Raw genomic sequence first — 14,769 nt, 5'->3', positions numbered from 1 at the left:
CGACAGCTATCTACATTTATGAAAGCTACCTTCCAGTCATATTTGTGACAGAGTTTACAGTCTGAACTTTCACTTGGAATGTTCAGTTATAACCTTTCAGCAGATGACAGCTATATCGACTTGCAAATGCTCGAAAGATCACAAGCGACCTTTTGATGAAGGACAATCACATCAAGGACAATGTAAAATGAATTCAAGAGTCAAAAGCAACGAGGAAAATAGTCCAGAGCATGGGAGTGACGATTAATAACAAGCATGAGCGTTTAACAATGCAGAGCATTACCAGGGTTTCAACGGTGATCAAGGCAGATCTGAGAACGAACGATCGATATCAAATGGATCTGCACACACACTCGCGTACTCACTGACAGTGACCGATTGAAAAGCCTAAACCATCCCCTTTGGGAACAGGCAAGGAGATCAATTAATATAACAGCGCGATGTCGCCGCGCTGTAATAAACAACAATTTTGAAGAAAAATTTTGATGGCCGACCCCTTCCCCTATCAGGCACCCTTGAGTGTGTGTCTATACTGCGCGCGCGCACACACACACACACACACACACACACACACACACACACACACACACACACACACACCCCGTTATTCACGGGCTTGTTATTCACAGACCCCAAATATTCGCAGTCGAGATAAAATGCGACCCGCTTCTATATTCACAGGATTTTTTTATTTTCCCTTATGAATAATGAACCACTGGGAACCTATCCCCCTTTTTCCCATTGAAACAATGCCCTGACATTCGCGGATTCGACATTGGCGGCATTTTCCAGGAACATATCCCCCGTAAATAGCAGAGTCCAACAGTATATAGATCGACATGTGCAAATGTAAATTTATTTTTGCATTTTGTAGCACAAAATATTACATTGTGGTCCAGCAAGGCCAAATATGGTTATAGTGTATCTCAATTGTTTTCGAGTGTCCATTTTAAATTGCCCACCGAAGGTGGAATGAGATGGGCTCTCCCATCTGGAGGGCGGTGGGCAGGAGTGTCAATGACCGTTAAATACAATTTTTGTTTACGTCTAATCTACCGACACCATGGGGTGAAGTATTGGAAATTAAACAGGTCATAGTTTAATCAACAGTTGAACTTTTATGAAATCAAATGTTGAACAAAGCTCATGTATTTACTGAAGAGAAACACGTTAAATCTCCATAAAAGGCACCTCAATGAAGGATGCATATACTCGAGCTCACCAAATTCACATGCCTGCTTCCACTTTGCCTCCAGTTCTTCAATCAGCTCAAGCAGGTGACACTGTCTAGCCACTCTACGGCAGTCGGCTATGGACTCCACATCAATATCCATTCGGCCTGCCATCACACCAAGCCAAATTGTTGGATTTTTGCAGCAGAAGCCAAATTGTATAGATATATACATATTACATATCATACTCAAAGTGGAGAGCTTTCCACCCCAAAGGGGCAGTGTACAAAAGTCACAATGATTTTCACAAGTTCACATGAACACCAGTCCTAGACAAGACTGTTTCTTCCTTAATGGCAAAATCATCAAGACAAGGGAGGAGGTGGGGGGGGGGGAAGTAGTTGGGTGTTAGTTAAATGAGAAAAGGAAAGGAGGAAATCAAGTTAAAAGGGAAAGGGCATGTAGGAGGGTTGAGAATGAGTGGAGGGGGAGGAGAAAGGATGTTGGGAGCTGATAGAGCAAAGGGACAGGGGATGGATGAAACATGTGATCAGGGGGGAAGCAGGGAGGGGCTAAAATTCCACTACTTGTACTTACATAATATAGAGATGGTTACCAAGGCACGAGATCACAAACTTACACTATTTTTTTAATCCATGAAAGACCGTGTAAAAGTGCATATATCAATAAATAACACACACAAGCTCTGCAGGTAGAGAACAAAAAGAAAATGGTGTTTGGCCACCACGTGTGGCCAGCACTGTCTGTTTGCACCCTGGCATAGAGTCCACCGGCGTCTGCAATTCTGCAGGAGGGATATGGCACCCATTCTTCAACGAGAAAGTCAATTAACTCGCACCTGGTTGATGGAAGTGGAAAACGCTGTCTCAGGCGTCATTCCAGAATATCCCATAAATGCTCGATTTGGTTCAGATCCGGTGACTGAGAAGGCCATGACATATGGATAACATCAGTGTCATGCCCAGTGGGCGACCACACGTGCTCTGTGGATGGAGGCATTGTGGGGGGGGGGGGTCTTCTCTTTCAGCCATGCTCGCCATAATTATAGGCAACCAGGCCTGTTCAGCATTTTTATATTATACATGACCCTAAGCATGCTGGGATATTATTTGCTTAATTAACACATGGGCCAGACCTGTGTGGAAGCCATTGCTTGGTGTCCCTCATTTACCCAGGTGCTTCCATTTTTTTGTCTACTATCTATATATCATCAAATCTAACCCTAGTGGCAATTTAAAGCTCTAAATCTTCCTCAGTTTTCATTTGCAAGAGTGCTCACTTGGAAATCAATTTATTCTGGAGTCAAACTTTAGACCTTTCTTACTCCTTGTGGACAGTTCAGCCTTTCCCATTTTCATTTGAAATTCGTGATGCAAACCCAACCCAGTTATCATGGGAACCATGAACAACAATATGTTGCCATGGAAATGATCAGAATGTTTTTTATTGATAACTCAGACGTGCAATGCTTTTTCTTGATTATCAATTTTTTTTTTAACCAAAGAACTGTTCAAACTATTATTTTTAAAAGGAAAAAAGTGATTTGTTCCCTCGGCAGGACAAATCAAAAACAAATGTGATTCAAACACATCCAAAATTAAAAATATGAAATCAGCAAAAAAATGTATATTTTTCTGGAAGTTTACGTGTTGCCTGGTATACAGAATAACACGAGCTCCCTTACAAGGAACACAGGAGGAAGATATTAGGCCCATAAAGCCGGTGACGGTGTTGCCAACCTCTGGTTGTTTCATGCTCTAACCTCTTAAATGGCGAGCATTAAGCAAGGAAACAGCGTGTACCATTTTCAAAATTGTTGATATGACTCGACCGGGGTTCGAACGACCAACCTTCGAGAATGGGAGTGGACGCTCTAATCATTACACCATTGAGTTATGGAAACATCTTTAGCACTTCAGAGAAAATCTTCCTCTTCCGAAACAGCGAACGATGTGATTTATAAAAGTAATTGGCCATATAATCTTAAAGGCTTGAAGCATGTAATACGTCCCTTAACAGAATTCAGAAAAAAAAATATTACAGAAAACATCGGGAAAACAATTGAGATGAATCAAAATAACAATTGCAAGGTCGCACTTCATATTAAGACCATAAAATAATTATGGTGTCAGGAGATAAAATCTTACCTTTACCCATTAATTATCCCCCCCCCCCCACAAGCAAAAAATAAATAAATAAATAATCCAAATCCTGTTATTTGATGTCAAAAACAAACTTTCCAAATGTCAAGCAAATGCAAGTTTTATCAGATGGTTCTCAAATAAATCAAAAGTTTCTATCGATGAAAATATATATATATATATATATATATATATATATATATATATATATATATATATATATATATATATATATATCATCCTGTATTGAGTTGAGTTATGTTTGCGACAACTCATGGTACGGAGCAGGAGCTTGATTGGGGCAGCAATTAAAGAGCCGGTATGCGTTTTAGGCATAAAAGTAAAAGTTTCAGATTTGCTGTAGATTTACAAGGTGGATAAAAATTTCTGCAACTGACAAAAAAAATAATACTAATAATAAATAAAGTCATCCATGTTTGAGAATTCAATGCATACGAAATGAAAGAGCTCCTGGATAAAAGATGGGATGCTTGTAAATCTCTTCCTGGCACTCAAACTATTCATCGTATTCAAGCAGAGAGGTCATATGTTATGATTCCAAAAGGGTACTTCTTCTGCATTTTCAAGCAGTGCATTCGATATATCAATAAGTTAGAGAACTGTTTATCGAGATATTTCTGTTTGTGATGAATCATTTCATTATCAACGTAAGGCTGCCAGGATAGCTGAGAGGTATGCGCACCCACCGTTGAGTGGTCTACACTGGGTTTAAATATGGGCCGAGCCGTAAACTGTCAAATCCTCGTTTCGCATGCAGAGCGAGACATTGGTGTGTGCGCGCCATCCCTCAGAAGGACGTGCCAAAGGACCTGTCTGCCGGCGCTGGTCGTCTGTGTGCATTAACGATCCCATTGTGTCGACCGCAAAGGGTAGGGAAGAATTATCGCCGGCACCCTAAACAAATTACAAGTTCCTGCCTCGACCTACAGTGGGAACTGCATCGGCAGCACAGCCGAGCTCCCAGAAATGATACAAACCTGCAGCCATATGCTGCATACGAATGAACGAACGATGAAGAAAACCAATAAATGTAACAAGCGGTGATGGTCTGGAAGATGAAGTAAATAATGCAAGACACCATGAGACAACCAAAAGACTTCTTCTGCTTCCTCTTTCGGCTGCTCCCGTTAGGGGTCGCCACAGCGGATCATCCGTATGATTCGCATCGTGATTTAGCACATGTTTTACGCCGGATGCCCTTCCTGACGCAACCCTGGTCACCTCTTACGACACAGGGATATGGTACACCTATTTTAACCGGGGTATACACTGGCCCAGTACACTGGTACTCATTTCGCCGACCTCGGAAGGATGACAGGCTGAGTCAACCCCCTGGTGTATTAATTCAGTGGCCCAACAGGGCTTGAACTCAGGACCTCTTGGATCCCAAGCTGCTGCCCTAACCACTGCGCCAACACCAGGCATTAACCAAAAGACAAAGGTTGTCTATCAAAGAGAGATGGAATCAAACTTTTATGTGCGCCAATTATTGAGGAATGTGTTAATGGCATGTCGATAGATTACAACCCCAGGAAAAAAAAAATGCTACAGTTAGAACTATAGTATGAGAGTTGTACCCTCATATACTCTAGTAGTCTGCAGAGAATTGCTAGAGGAATGGAATGTTATTTTTGCCTGGGACCGATTTAGGAATGGTGACGTGTTTGAAGAAAGTAGAGCATCGTTTAGCATTTTAAGAATTAATCAGGCTTTTTCAGTCTCTAACCTACTTTCAAGTTTGATTTAATTGTGTACATATTATAATATTGTGCAATAAACAAAGTGCTTGACACAATTACCTCCACTACTGAAAGGTGGACGGAGGTTATGTTTTCAACTCTTTCGTTTGTCTGTTTGTGAGAAGGTTATCAAAAAGTTATGGACTTATTTGGACAAAGCTTGGTGGACAGGTTCGGTGTGTGACAAGGATGAAATGATTAGATTTTGGTGAAGATCTGGATCCAACTACTAGAATTTTTAAGCGATTCTTCACCATTGAGAGGTGGAGCCAAAAACTAGAGCGAGCATGATATCTCAAAAAGTTGTGGACGGATTCAGACGAAACTTGGTGGATGAGATGGGCAAGTGACAAAAATAAGCCTATTCGATTTTGCTTCAGGCCTGGATGCACACAGGATACAAAATATAAACTGTTCAGTCTGGTGGAGGTATGCGCTCTACCGAGTGCCTTTCTAGTTCCGTAGGCAATTTGGAGAATACATCCATCCATTGGGACCATGCTCTGTGCAGAGCGTTGGTGCTGCCTAAGCAGTATCCTTGGCTATTGGGCACAATCCTGGATGGGTCGCCACTCCAACACAGGATACCAGAAAGCTGGTACTAATTTTGCCGACATAGGAAGGATGACAGGCAGAGTCAACCACACCTGGTATTAATTCAACAGCCGAGTGAGATTTGAACTCAGGATCCTAAGATCCCAAGCCCACCACCCTAACCATTAAAAGCCAACACCAGGCATATTTGGAGAATGTCACGTCCGTAACAAAATAAAATAGTAATTTCTGATTTCTTGTGTCATTTGCAAATAAAACAAAGTTTATAAACATGTCTTTTTCTGTGACTTGTGCTTAAAATAACAAATTGTATTAATATTCATTAATTTCGTATGTGGCATGTGACTGCTGGTTGCATCACATTGCTGGGAGCGCAGCTGTGCTGCTGATGCAGTGCCCTCTGTAGGTTAGAGCAAGAATTTGGAATTTGGCCGGGGGTTAGCAATACCTCACCCACTCTTCATGAATGACAGCGTGGGATCGATAACATCCACCAACTAATGCTGAGAGACGAGACGCCAGGTTTAACATACATGTGAGGGACGCAACAAACATTGATGCCTCCATCGCTCTGCCTGTGACACCAGGATGACAGTTTATAGCTTGGCCGAGATTCGAACAAAGGCTAGATAGCTCAGAGGCGATTGTGCACACATCGAAGTCATCCTGCCAGCCCATCGTGTTTAAATAAATAACTCTTCATAAACTTTTAAGAATTAAACTTCAAAGTACTCAATGTGTCCTTCCTGTGATGTCATTCTGCAACCACATATATTTAAATCACTCACAATTAACAGGAAAGCTCATTATGTTCAAGTATTAAATATCTCAAATTAAGGAATATATATATATATATATATATATATATATATATATATATATATATATATATATATATATATATATATATATATATATATATATATATATATATATCTCATATCTCATATGAGCCTGGTGTTGGCACAGTGGTTAGGGCAGTGGCTTGGGACCCAAAAGGTCCTGAGTTCAAGCCCCGTTGGGACACTGAATTAATATACATATATATAAACCAAGTCGAAAACACCAGGGGGTTGACTCAGCCTGCCATCCTTCCGAGGTCGGCGAAATGAGTACCAGTTGTACTGGACCCGGTGTATGCCCCGGTTAGAATAGGTGTACCATATCCCTGTGTGTCGTAAGAGGCGACCAGAGTTGCGTCAGGAAGGGCATCTGGCGTAAAAATCTATGCCAAATCATTATGCGGACAACAAAACGAATTTCCATACCGGAGCGGTCGAGGCCCGGGTTACCAACGACCGCCAACGGTACCGGTGGCCAGCAGGGTACCAGTGGAAATTGTGCTACTGCTGGGCGAAGGAGGAGAAGGAGACGGGGAAGGTGAGTCTGGAAGCAGTGGGAGAGGGGGAAGGGTAGAAGTGTGCAGGTGAGAGTTGGAACTCTGAATGTTGGGACAATGACTGGCAAAGGGCGAGAGTTGGCTGATATGATGGAGAGAAGAAAGGTGGACATAATGTGTGTACAAGAGACCAAGTGGATGGGGAGTAAGGCTAGGAGCATTGGAGGTGGTTTCAAACTGTTCTACCATGGTGTGGATGGGAGGAGAAATGGTGTCGGGGTAATCCTGAAGGAAGATTATGTCAAGAGGGTATTGGAGGTGAGGAGAGTGTCTGACTGAGTGATGAGTGTGAAGTTGGAAATTGAAGGGGTGATGATGAATGTCATCAGTGCATATGCCCCACATATGGGGTGTGAGATGGAGTATAAAGAAGATTTCTGGAGTGAGTTATATGAAGTGGTGGAGAGTGTATCCAAGGATGAAAGAGTGGTGATTGGAGCAAATTTCAATAGACATGTTGGGGAAGGGAATAAAGAGGATGAGGAGGTGATGGGTAGGTACGATCTCAACAAGAGAAATGTGGAAGGGCAAATGGTGGTAGAGTTTGCAAAAAGAATGGAAATGGCAGTGGTAAACACGTATTTCAAGAAGAAGGAGGAACACAGGGTGACGGACAAGAGTGGAGGAAAGTGCACACAGGTGGATTACATCTTAAGCAGGAGATGCAACCTGAAAGATTAGTGACTGTAAGCTGGTGGCAGGGGAGAGTGTAGCTCGACAGCATCGATTGGTGGTCTGTAGGATGACTTTAGAGGTGAGGTTGAGGAAGAGAGTGAGGGCTGAACCAAGGACCAGATGGTGGAAGCTGAAGGAGGAAGACTGTTGCATGAAATTTAGGGAGGAGGTGAGACAGGCGTTGGATGGTGGTAAAGATGGGTGGGATGATTGGGCAACTACAGCAGAAGTGGTGAGGGAGATAGCTCGGAAGGTACTTGGTGTGACATCTGGACAGAGGAAGGAAGATAAGGAGACTTGGTGGTGGAATGAGGAAGTACGGGAAAGTATAAGGAAGAAGGGGTTGGCGAAAAAGAAGTGGGATAGTCAGAGAGATGAAGGAAGTAGGTAGTAGTACAAGGAGTGGCGGCGAAAGGCAAAAAGAGAGGTGGCAAAGGCCAAGGAAAAGGCATATGATGAGCTGTATGAGAAGTTGGATACAAAAGAAGGGGAAAAGGATTTATACCGATTGGCAAGACAGAGGGACCGAGCTGGGAAGGATGTGCTGCAGGTTAGGGTGATAAAGAACGCAAATGGGAATGTGCTGACGAGCGAGGAGAGTGTGTTGAGAAGGTGGATGGAGTACTTTGAGGAGCTGATGAATGAAGAAAATGAGAGAGAGAGAAGGTTGGAAGAGGTGGAGATAGTGAATCTGGAAGTGGGGTGGATCAGTAAGGATGAAGTGAGGACTGCGATGAAGAAGATGAAAAGTGGAAAAGCGGTTGGCCCAGATGATACACCAGTGGAGGCATGGAAGTGCTTAGGAGAGATGGCAGTTGGGTTGTTAACCAGATTGTTTAATAAAATCTTGGAAAGTGAGAGGATGCCGGAGGAGTGGAGATTAAGTGTACTGGTTCCGATTTTCAAAAACAAGGGTGATGTGCAGAGCTGTGGAAATTACAGAGGGATAAAGTTGTTAAGCCACACCATGAAGTTGTGGGAAAGAGTAGTGGAAGCTAGGTTGAGAGGAGAGGTGACGATCTGTGAGCAGCAATTTGGGTTTATGCCAGGAAAGAGCACCACTGATGCAATGTTTGCTTTGAGAATGTTGATGGAGAAGTATAGGGAAGGCCAGAAGGAGTTACATTGTGTGTTTGTGGATTTAGAGAAAGCTTATGATAGGGTGCCAAGAGAGGAGTTGTGGCATTGTATGAGGAAGTCAGGAGTGGTGGAGAAGTATGTGAGGATCGTGCAGGATATGTATGAGGACAGTGTGACAGCGGTGAGGTGTGCGGTAGGAATGACGGACCGGTTTAAGGTTAAAGTGGGATTGCATCAAGGATCGACTCTGAGCCCTTTCCTGTTTGCAATGGTGATGGACAGGTTGACGGACGAGATCAGACTGGAGTCTCCATGGACTATGATGTTCGCGGATGACATCATGATCTGTAGGGAGAGTCGGGAGCAGGCTGAGGCGAGCCTCGAGAGGTGGAGGTACGCACTGGAGAGAAGGGGAATGATAGTCAGTAGGAGTAAGACGGAGTACATGTGCGTAAATGAGAGGGAGGGTGGTGGTATGGTGCGGTTGCAAGGAGTTGAGGTGGGGAAGGTGGATTGGTTTAAATACTTGGGATCAACTGTCCAAAGTAACAGAGAGTGTGGGAGAGAAGTGAAAAAGAGAGTGCAGGCAGGATGGAGTGGTTGGAGAAGAGTTGCAGGAGTGATTTGTGACAGAAGGGTAGCTGCAAGATTGAAGGGGAAAGTATATAAGACGTTAGTGAGAGCAGCTATGTTGTATGGTTTGGAGGCGGTGGCACTAACAAAAAGACAGGAAGCGGAGCTGGAGGTGGCAGAGTAAGAGATGCTGCGATTCTCGTTGGGAGTGACGAGGATGGACAGGATAAGAAATGAGTATATTAGAGGGACAGCGCAGGTAGGACGGTTTGGAGACAAAGTGAGAGAGGCGAGATTGAGATGGTTTGGACATGTGCACAGGAGGGAAGCGGAGTATATCGGGAGAAGGATGTTGAAGACGGAGCTGCCAGGCAGGAGGAGAAGAGGAAGGCCAAATAAGAGGTTCATGGATAAGGTGAGGGCATACATGCGAGTGGTTGGAGTGTCAATGGAAGATGTGGAGGATAGAACGAAATGGAGATGGTTGATCCGCTGTGGCGACACCTAACGGGAGAGGAGGAGGAGGAGGAGGAGGAGGAGGAGGAGGAGGAGGAGGAGGAGGAGAAGGAGAAGGAGAAGGAGAAGGAGAAGGAGAAGGAGAAGGAGAAGGAGAAGGAGAAGGAGAAGGAGAAGGAGAAGGAGAAGGAGAAGGAGAAGGAGAAGGAGAAGGAGAAGGAGAAGGAGAAGGAGAAGGAGAAGGAGAAGGAGAAGGAGAAGGAGAAGGAGAAGGAGAAGGAGAAGGAGAAGAAGGAGAAGGAGGAGAAGGAGAAGGAGAAGGAGAAGGAGAAGGAGAAGGAGAAGGAGAAGGAGAAGGAGAAGGAGAAGGAGAAGGAGAAGGAGAAGGAGAAGAAGAAGAAGATCTATCTCATATGACAAAAACAATGAAAAGGAGTTGATTCATGATAAAACATGAAAAGCCAGATGAGTAAATTGTGCCTCAGCTATAAACTGTCATCCATGTGTTTCACAGGCACGAATTCATCAACATGTGTACAATCCATCAAATGGACGTAAAGCCAGGATTACCATCTGCCGACATTAGATGGTGGATGTTAAAGCTCCCATGGTGTCCTTCGTCCTTCCTGAAGAGTAGGTGCGCTCTCGCCGGCACCTTGAACAAATTCCAAATTCCTGTCGCAACCTTAGTCGAACATCAAGCTTGACCAGCCGGTTCGTGAAACACTTGGGCCAAGCTTCCCTCGGCCAATCCCACAAGAACGTGGGAAGAATTGTGGCCATTAAGGAAGGAGATAGCCATATGATTACATAGTTCCCCAAATGTCACACCCATGGCCGTGGAATTGCTGTTAAGTCGAATGGTTTGGTGCGAGAGGAATGCACGACTTAAGGTGGCACATTTTTCAACATGGTAAACATACCATTGGGCACACAGCTTGAAAACATCATGCTTCCCATGAATAGTGCCAAACTTTAATTTTTATTGTAAAAACCACCTGTCCTTGCCATGACGGAGCAAAACAATGCAAATGAGCACCAATGACAGCGACTGCTACACTAAATTTAATGGACGATAATATGTAGCCTTTTTGAGTTTCCCCCAAATAAAAAAAAACTATGTTGGTGATTTCTCTTCGTTAAAGCAAGCACGAGAGGCCATGGGAAAATGCATACAGAAAGTCGTTAGTTACCTGTGTACAGATACTGCAGCACAGCCTTGAATGCTGCAGGGTTTATCTGCAAATAAATGAGAAATTTGCACAGTCATTTCCACCATCTGACGTTTGCTCTCTGACGTGTGCAAACATGAAAACCTGGCATCAAGACAAATTACACGACATGCAAACAGTGCAAACACAATAAAACCTGATTTCCGTGCTCACTCTTTCCAAGCAATCGTGGCAATACAAAGCAGAATGTATATATCATTTCGGTTGAGAGGTACACACATGGCATCATAACAATTTGCTTCAGAATAGGAGAATATATGAGGACGATGAACTTGTCACAAATAAACCAACTCAAACAATTACTCAAATAAAAGCTGCACCAGAGCACCCACAAGTGCAGGGTACTGAAAAGCAAGGTAGGACCGATCTCAGTAATAGTTCAGAAAGTACAGGCAAGTCACCGCGAGAAGCGCAAAAGCACTTGACCCGTTGCTTCAATTTTAAACATGCTGCTGCCGCGGTGCCAGGATGGAAATGAGTCCATGGAGGAATGCCAAATTGCCGAAGGCACCGTCAACTGCACAATTGAGCATTTGTGCTTGACAAGTAGGTTGCCGAATCGCATTGTCATGATGATATCAGGCAGCAGAGTATTTTGGTCCTAGGTAAATCATTGTTTGCACAAATCAGGTTGGTGGGGTTAAAAAAGCCAAACACAAACATAGGATCAAAATATATATATATATATATATATATATATATATATATATATATATATATATATATATATATATATATATATATATATATATATATATATATGTCTATATATTTAATTCAAACTGTTGATTTGCCCAACTGTACATTTCATTTTATCTTTGCACTTTTCCGTTCCTCGCTGTCTTGATACGGCCTCCTGGTCATTTACATAAATTGGTAACAGCTTGGTCCTTTACAAATATTAAAAGTTGAAATACTCCATGTATAGTATACATTCCTAAATTAAATAAGATGTTAAAATAAAATACATTTTAAAATATAAAAAATATATAAATTTAAATAAGATAACACTCACCAGTGATGGGTGTGGAATGTGGAGGTTGTTTCTGGAGGGATGGGTGAGTGGTGGAGTAAATGGGATGAAGGGGCAGGATCATCAGCCTCTTCATCAGAGTACAAAACTGTAGCGTCTTCCGGCCTCTCTTCCTGCCCATTTTCAATGAGTTAAATTTTTTTTTATCCAAAGACTGTTGCACAGATTTTTTTTGTTTGTTTGTTTGCCGGTAAAGCGCCTTGTACGAATTAATGTCATCACCGATTTCCCGATCACTTTGGAACCACGTTCTCTGTTCGGATCGTCCTCAGTGATGATTCACATTTCTTCCTCAATAAGTTGAAAAGCTTTTGACAATCATTTTGTCAACATTTAAGGGAGTGGTGTTGCAAAAATTTGCCTTTCTTCTTCTGCTCAATGTATTTCGAGTTATATTAAATCCTCATTTGACAATTCTTCTCCGTGGCACTCAAGCAAGTCCACCACGTCAGCATTCCTCCACCCCTTCAAAGACAACTTCCTCGGCTAAGTTGATGGTTTCGCATTGAACTTCGGGGACAATAAACTCAAATCCTTTGAAGTCATTGACACGTTCTGTCCGGCCATGCTTTTTTGCCACACAACATTCATGCACGCCGATGTGACTGCATCCCATGAATCAGCAATATTGTCGATACCCTTTGAAGATATTGTAGTCAAGCCAAAATTCCCTGACTGGTGGCTGGCTTACTTTCACCATCGATTTCGTTGATGAGCTGGGAGAAGGTACGACATAAATAATAAAAGTCTTGAACATCCGTTATTGCCTCTTGATCCATGGGCTGCAGTAATAAAGTCGTGTTGTTTGGTCGGAAAACAACCCTAACATTTTCTGATAAATCATTTAGGTTGACAGGATGAAACGGGGGATTATCTGAGATGAGAAATATCTTGAAGTCGATATTTTCTTCGGCAGAGATGCAGAGATGACATATCGAGAAAACTACTCCTGAAAAATTATCCCAGTTATCCAGGCTTTCTTATTTGATCGCCAAATAACATGTAGATGTTCTTTAGAGTAGCCCTTCACATCCATTGGTGTCTGATTGTAACACCACAAAGGGCTTCAACTTCAAATTTCCTGCCATGTTCCCAACAAGCAGGAGAGTTAAGCGATCTTTGGCAGGTTTAAATCCTGGTGGTCTTTTCCTCTTTGGAAATGTACGAGTTCTTTGTGGCATACGTTTCCAATAAAGCACCGTCTCAGACGCGAAAGACCTGTTGTGGTGAGTTGCACTCTCCTTCGATAATTTTCTTCAAATAGGGAGGGAATCTTTCAGTCACTTCAGTATCGGCACTAACCGATTCACCCATCACTTTGATGTTATGGAAATTGAAACGCCTTATAAAACGTTAAAACCAACGACTAGCGCTAACACTTTCCGACTGTGAACCGTCGCCCTGTTCATTACCTCTGCCACCAAAGATGGACGGAGTTCATGTTTTCACCCCTGTTTGGTTGTCTATCTGTCTGTCTTTGTCTGTGAGCAGGATATCTCAAAAAGTTATTGACAGATTCAGACAAAACTTTGTGAATAGGTTTGTTGTGTGACAAGGGTGAAGTGATTAGATTTTGGTGAATATCCAGATCCAGTAACTAGAATTTCTTATGTGATTCTTCAGCATTGAGAGATGAAGCCCACAGGCATAGTTTGACTTCTCTATTTGGGGGGATAAAGGGGGTGGGGAGGGGGGGGTAGCAAGCTTAATATTAATAATGGGTAGGGACTCATTAATATAATGAGTCTGACTTTTTTGGAAGTCTGACTTCTAAAATTACCATTTGTTAGTGTAGTTCCAGTGAACATGAAATCACAAATACAGTTTACATTCATTATTTAATCACCGTTGTTTTTTTGTTTTAGCCTAATTATTCTACATTTTTAGCAGATACCACCAATACTGTATGAGCATAACAACAAATTATTGAATAGAAAAAACAAAATTAACGAGCACTTTATGAATCATGTCTCCCATACATAAACATGTCTTAATATAAATACAGTAATACCCCCGCTATATTGCGGTTCACCTATCGCGCCCCCGGTTCATCGCGGGTTTTCCCTTGGAACCTAATTAATTTTTTCTGCGGATTCCCCCGGTATATCGCGGTAATAATATATAAAATATAAATTATTTAAGCAATAAATTATAACGCGTGGTGCTCAACCAGTCACACAACCCACGAGACAGTTTCGCTTGTGAACTTCGAATATTTTCTACGTCTTTTTTCTCCAAGCCCTACGATGCCACCCAAATGCCCGGTACCTTCTAAGGCTTCTGGCAAGGAACCGAAGCGCCAGAGGAAGGTCCTGACGCTCCAGGAGAAGGTTAAGGTGCTCGATATGCTTCGGGAAGGAAAAAGGTTTGCCGCGGTTGGACAAGCACTGCCAAACCAACCAGACCAGACGAGTCGATCTCCGGCACCTCAAACCCGATCACTGCCAAACTGACCAGACCAGACAAGTCGATCTCTGGCACCTCGAACCCAATCACTGCCAAGGCGACCAGAACAGACGAGTCAATCTCTGGCAGCTCGAACCCGATCATTGCCAAGCCGACCAGACGAGTCGATTTTTTTTGGGAGGCATCCATTCATCGCAGATTTTCACTTCTCGCGGGGGGGGTGGGGGAGGGGGTTGGACCAGACCAGACGAGTCGATCTCTGGCAG

At 43.0% G+C, this 14,769-nt stretch overlaps 1 protein-coding gene across 3 annotated transcripts in view; it reads right to left on the bottom strand.

Annotated features, from left to right (window-relative positions):
• Window positions 1–14,769, bottom strand: part of ABTB1 (ankyrin repeat and BTB domain containing 1) — a 74,502-nt gene that overhangs the window by 30,456 nt on the left and 29,277 nt on the right. For 2 of the 3 annotated variants that reach the window (XM_085851138.1, XM_085851140.1), the window contains 2 exons: window positions 11,026–11,071; window positions 1,223–1,339 (listed from right to left, as the gene is read on the bottom strand). In XM_085851138.1, the coding sequence (XP_085707264.1) occupies window positions 1,223–1,339; window positions 11,026–11,071 (163 nt within the window). The remainder of the gene's footprint in view (window positions 1–1,222; window positions 1,340–11,025; window positions 11,072–14,769) is intronic. The other variant, XM_085851139.1, reaches the window with a different exon arrangement.

The sequence above is a fragment of the Eptatretus burgeri genome, chromosome 13 (genome assembly GCF_056783735.1).
Source record: "Eptatretus burgeri isolate ZD-2024b chromosome 13, Ebu_testis_v1, whole genome shotgun sequence".
NCBI classification, from domain to species: Eukaryota; Metazoa; Chordata; class Myxini; order Myxiniformes; family Myxinidae; genus Eptatretus; species Eptatretus burgeri.
The sequence above is the reverse complement of the archived record's forward strand: the minus strand, read 5'-3'. Positions and strand labels throughout refer to the sequence as shown.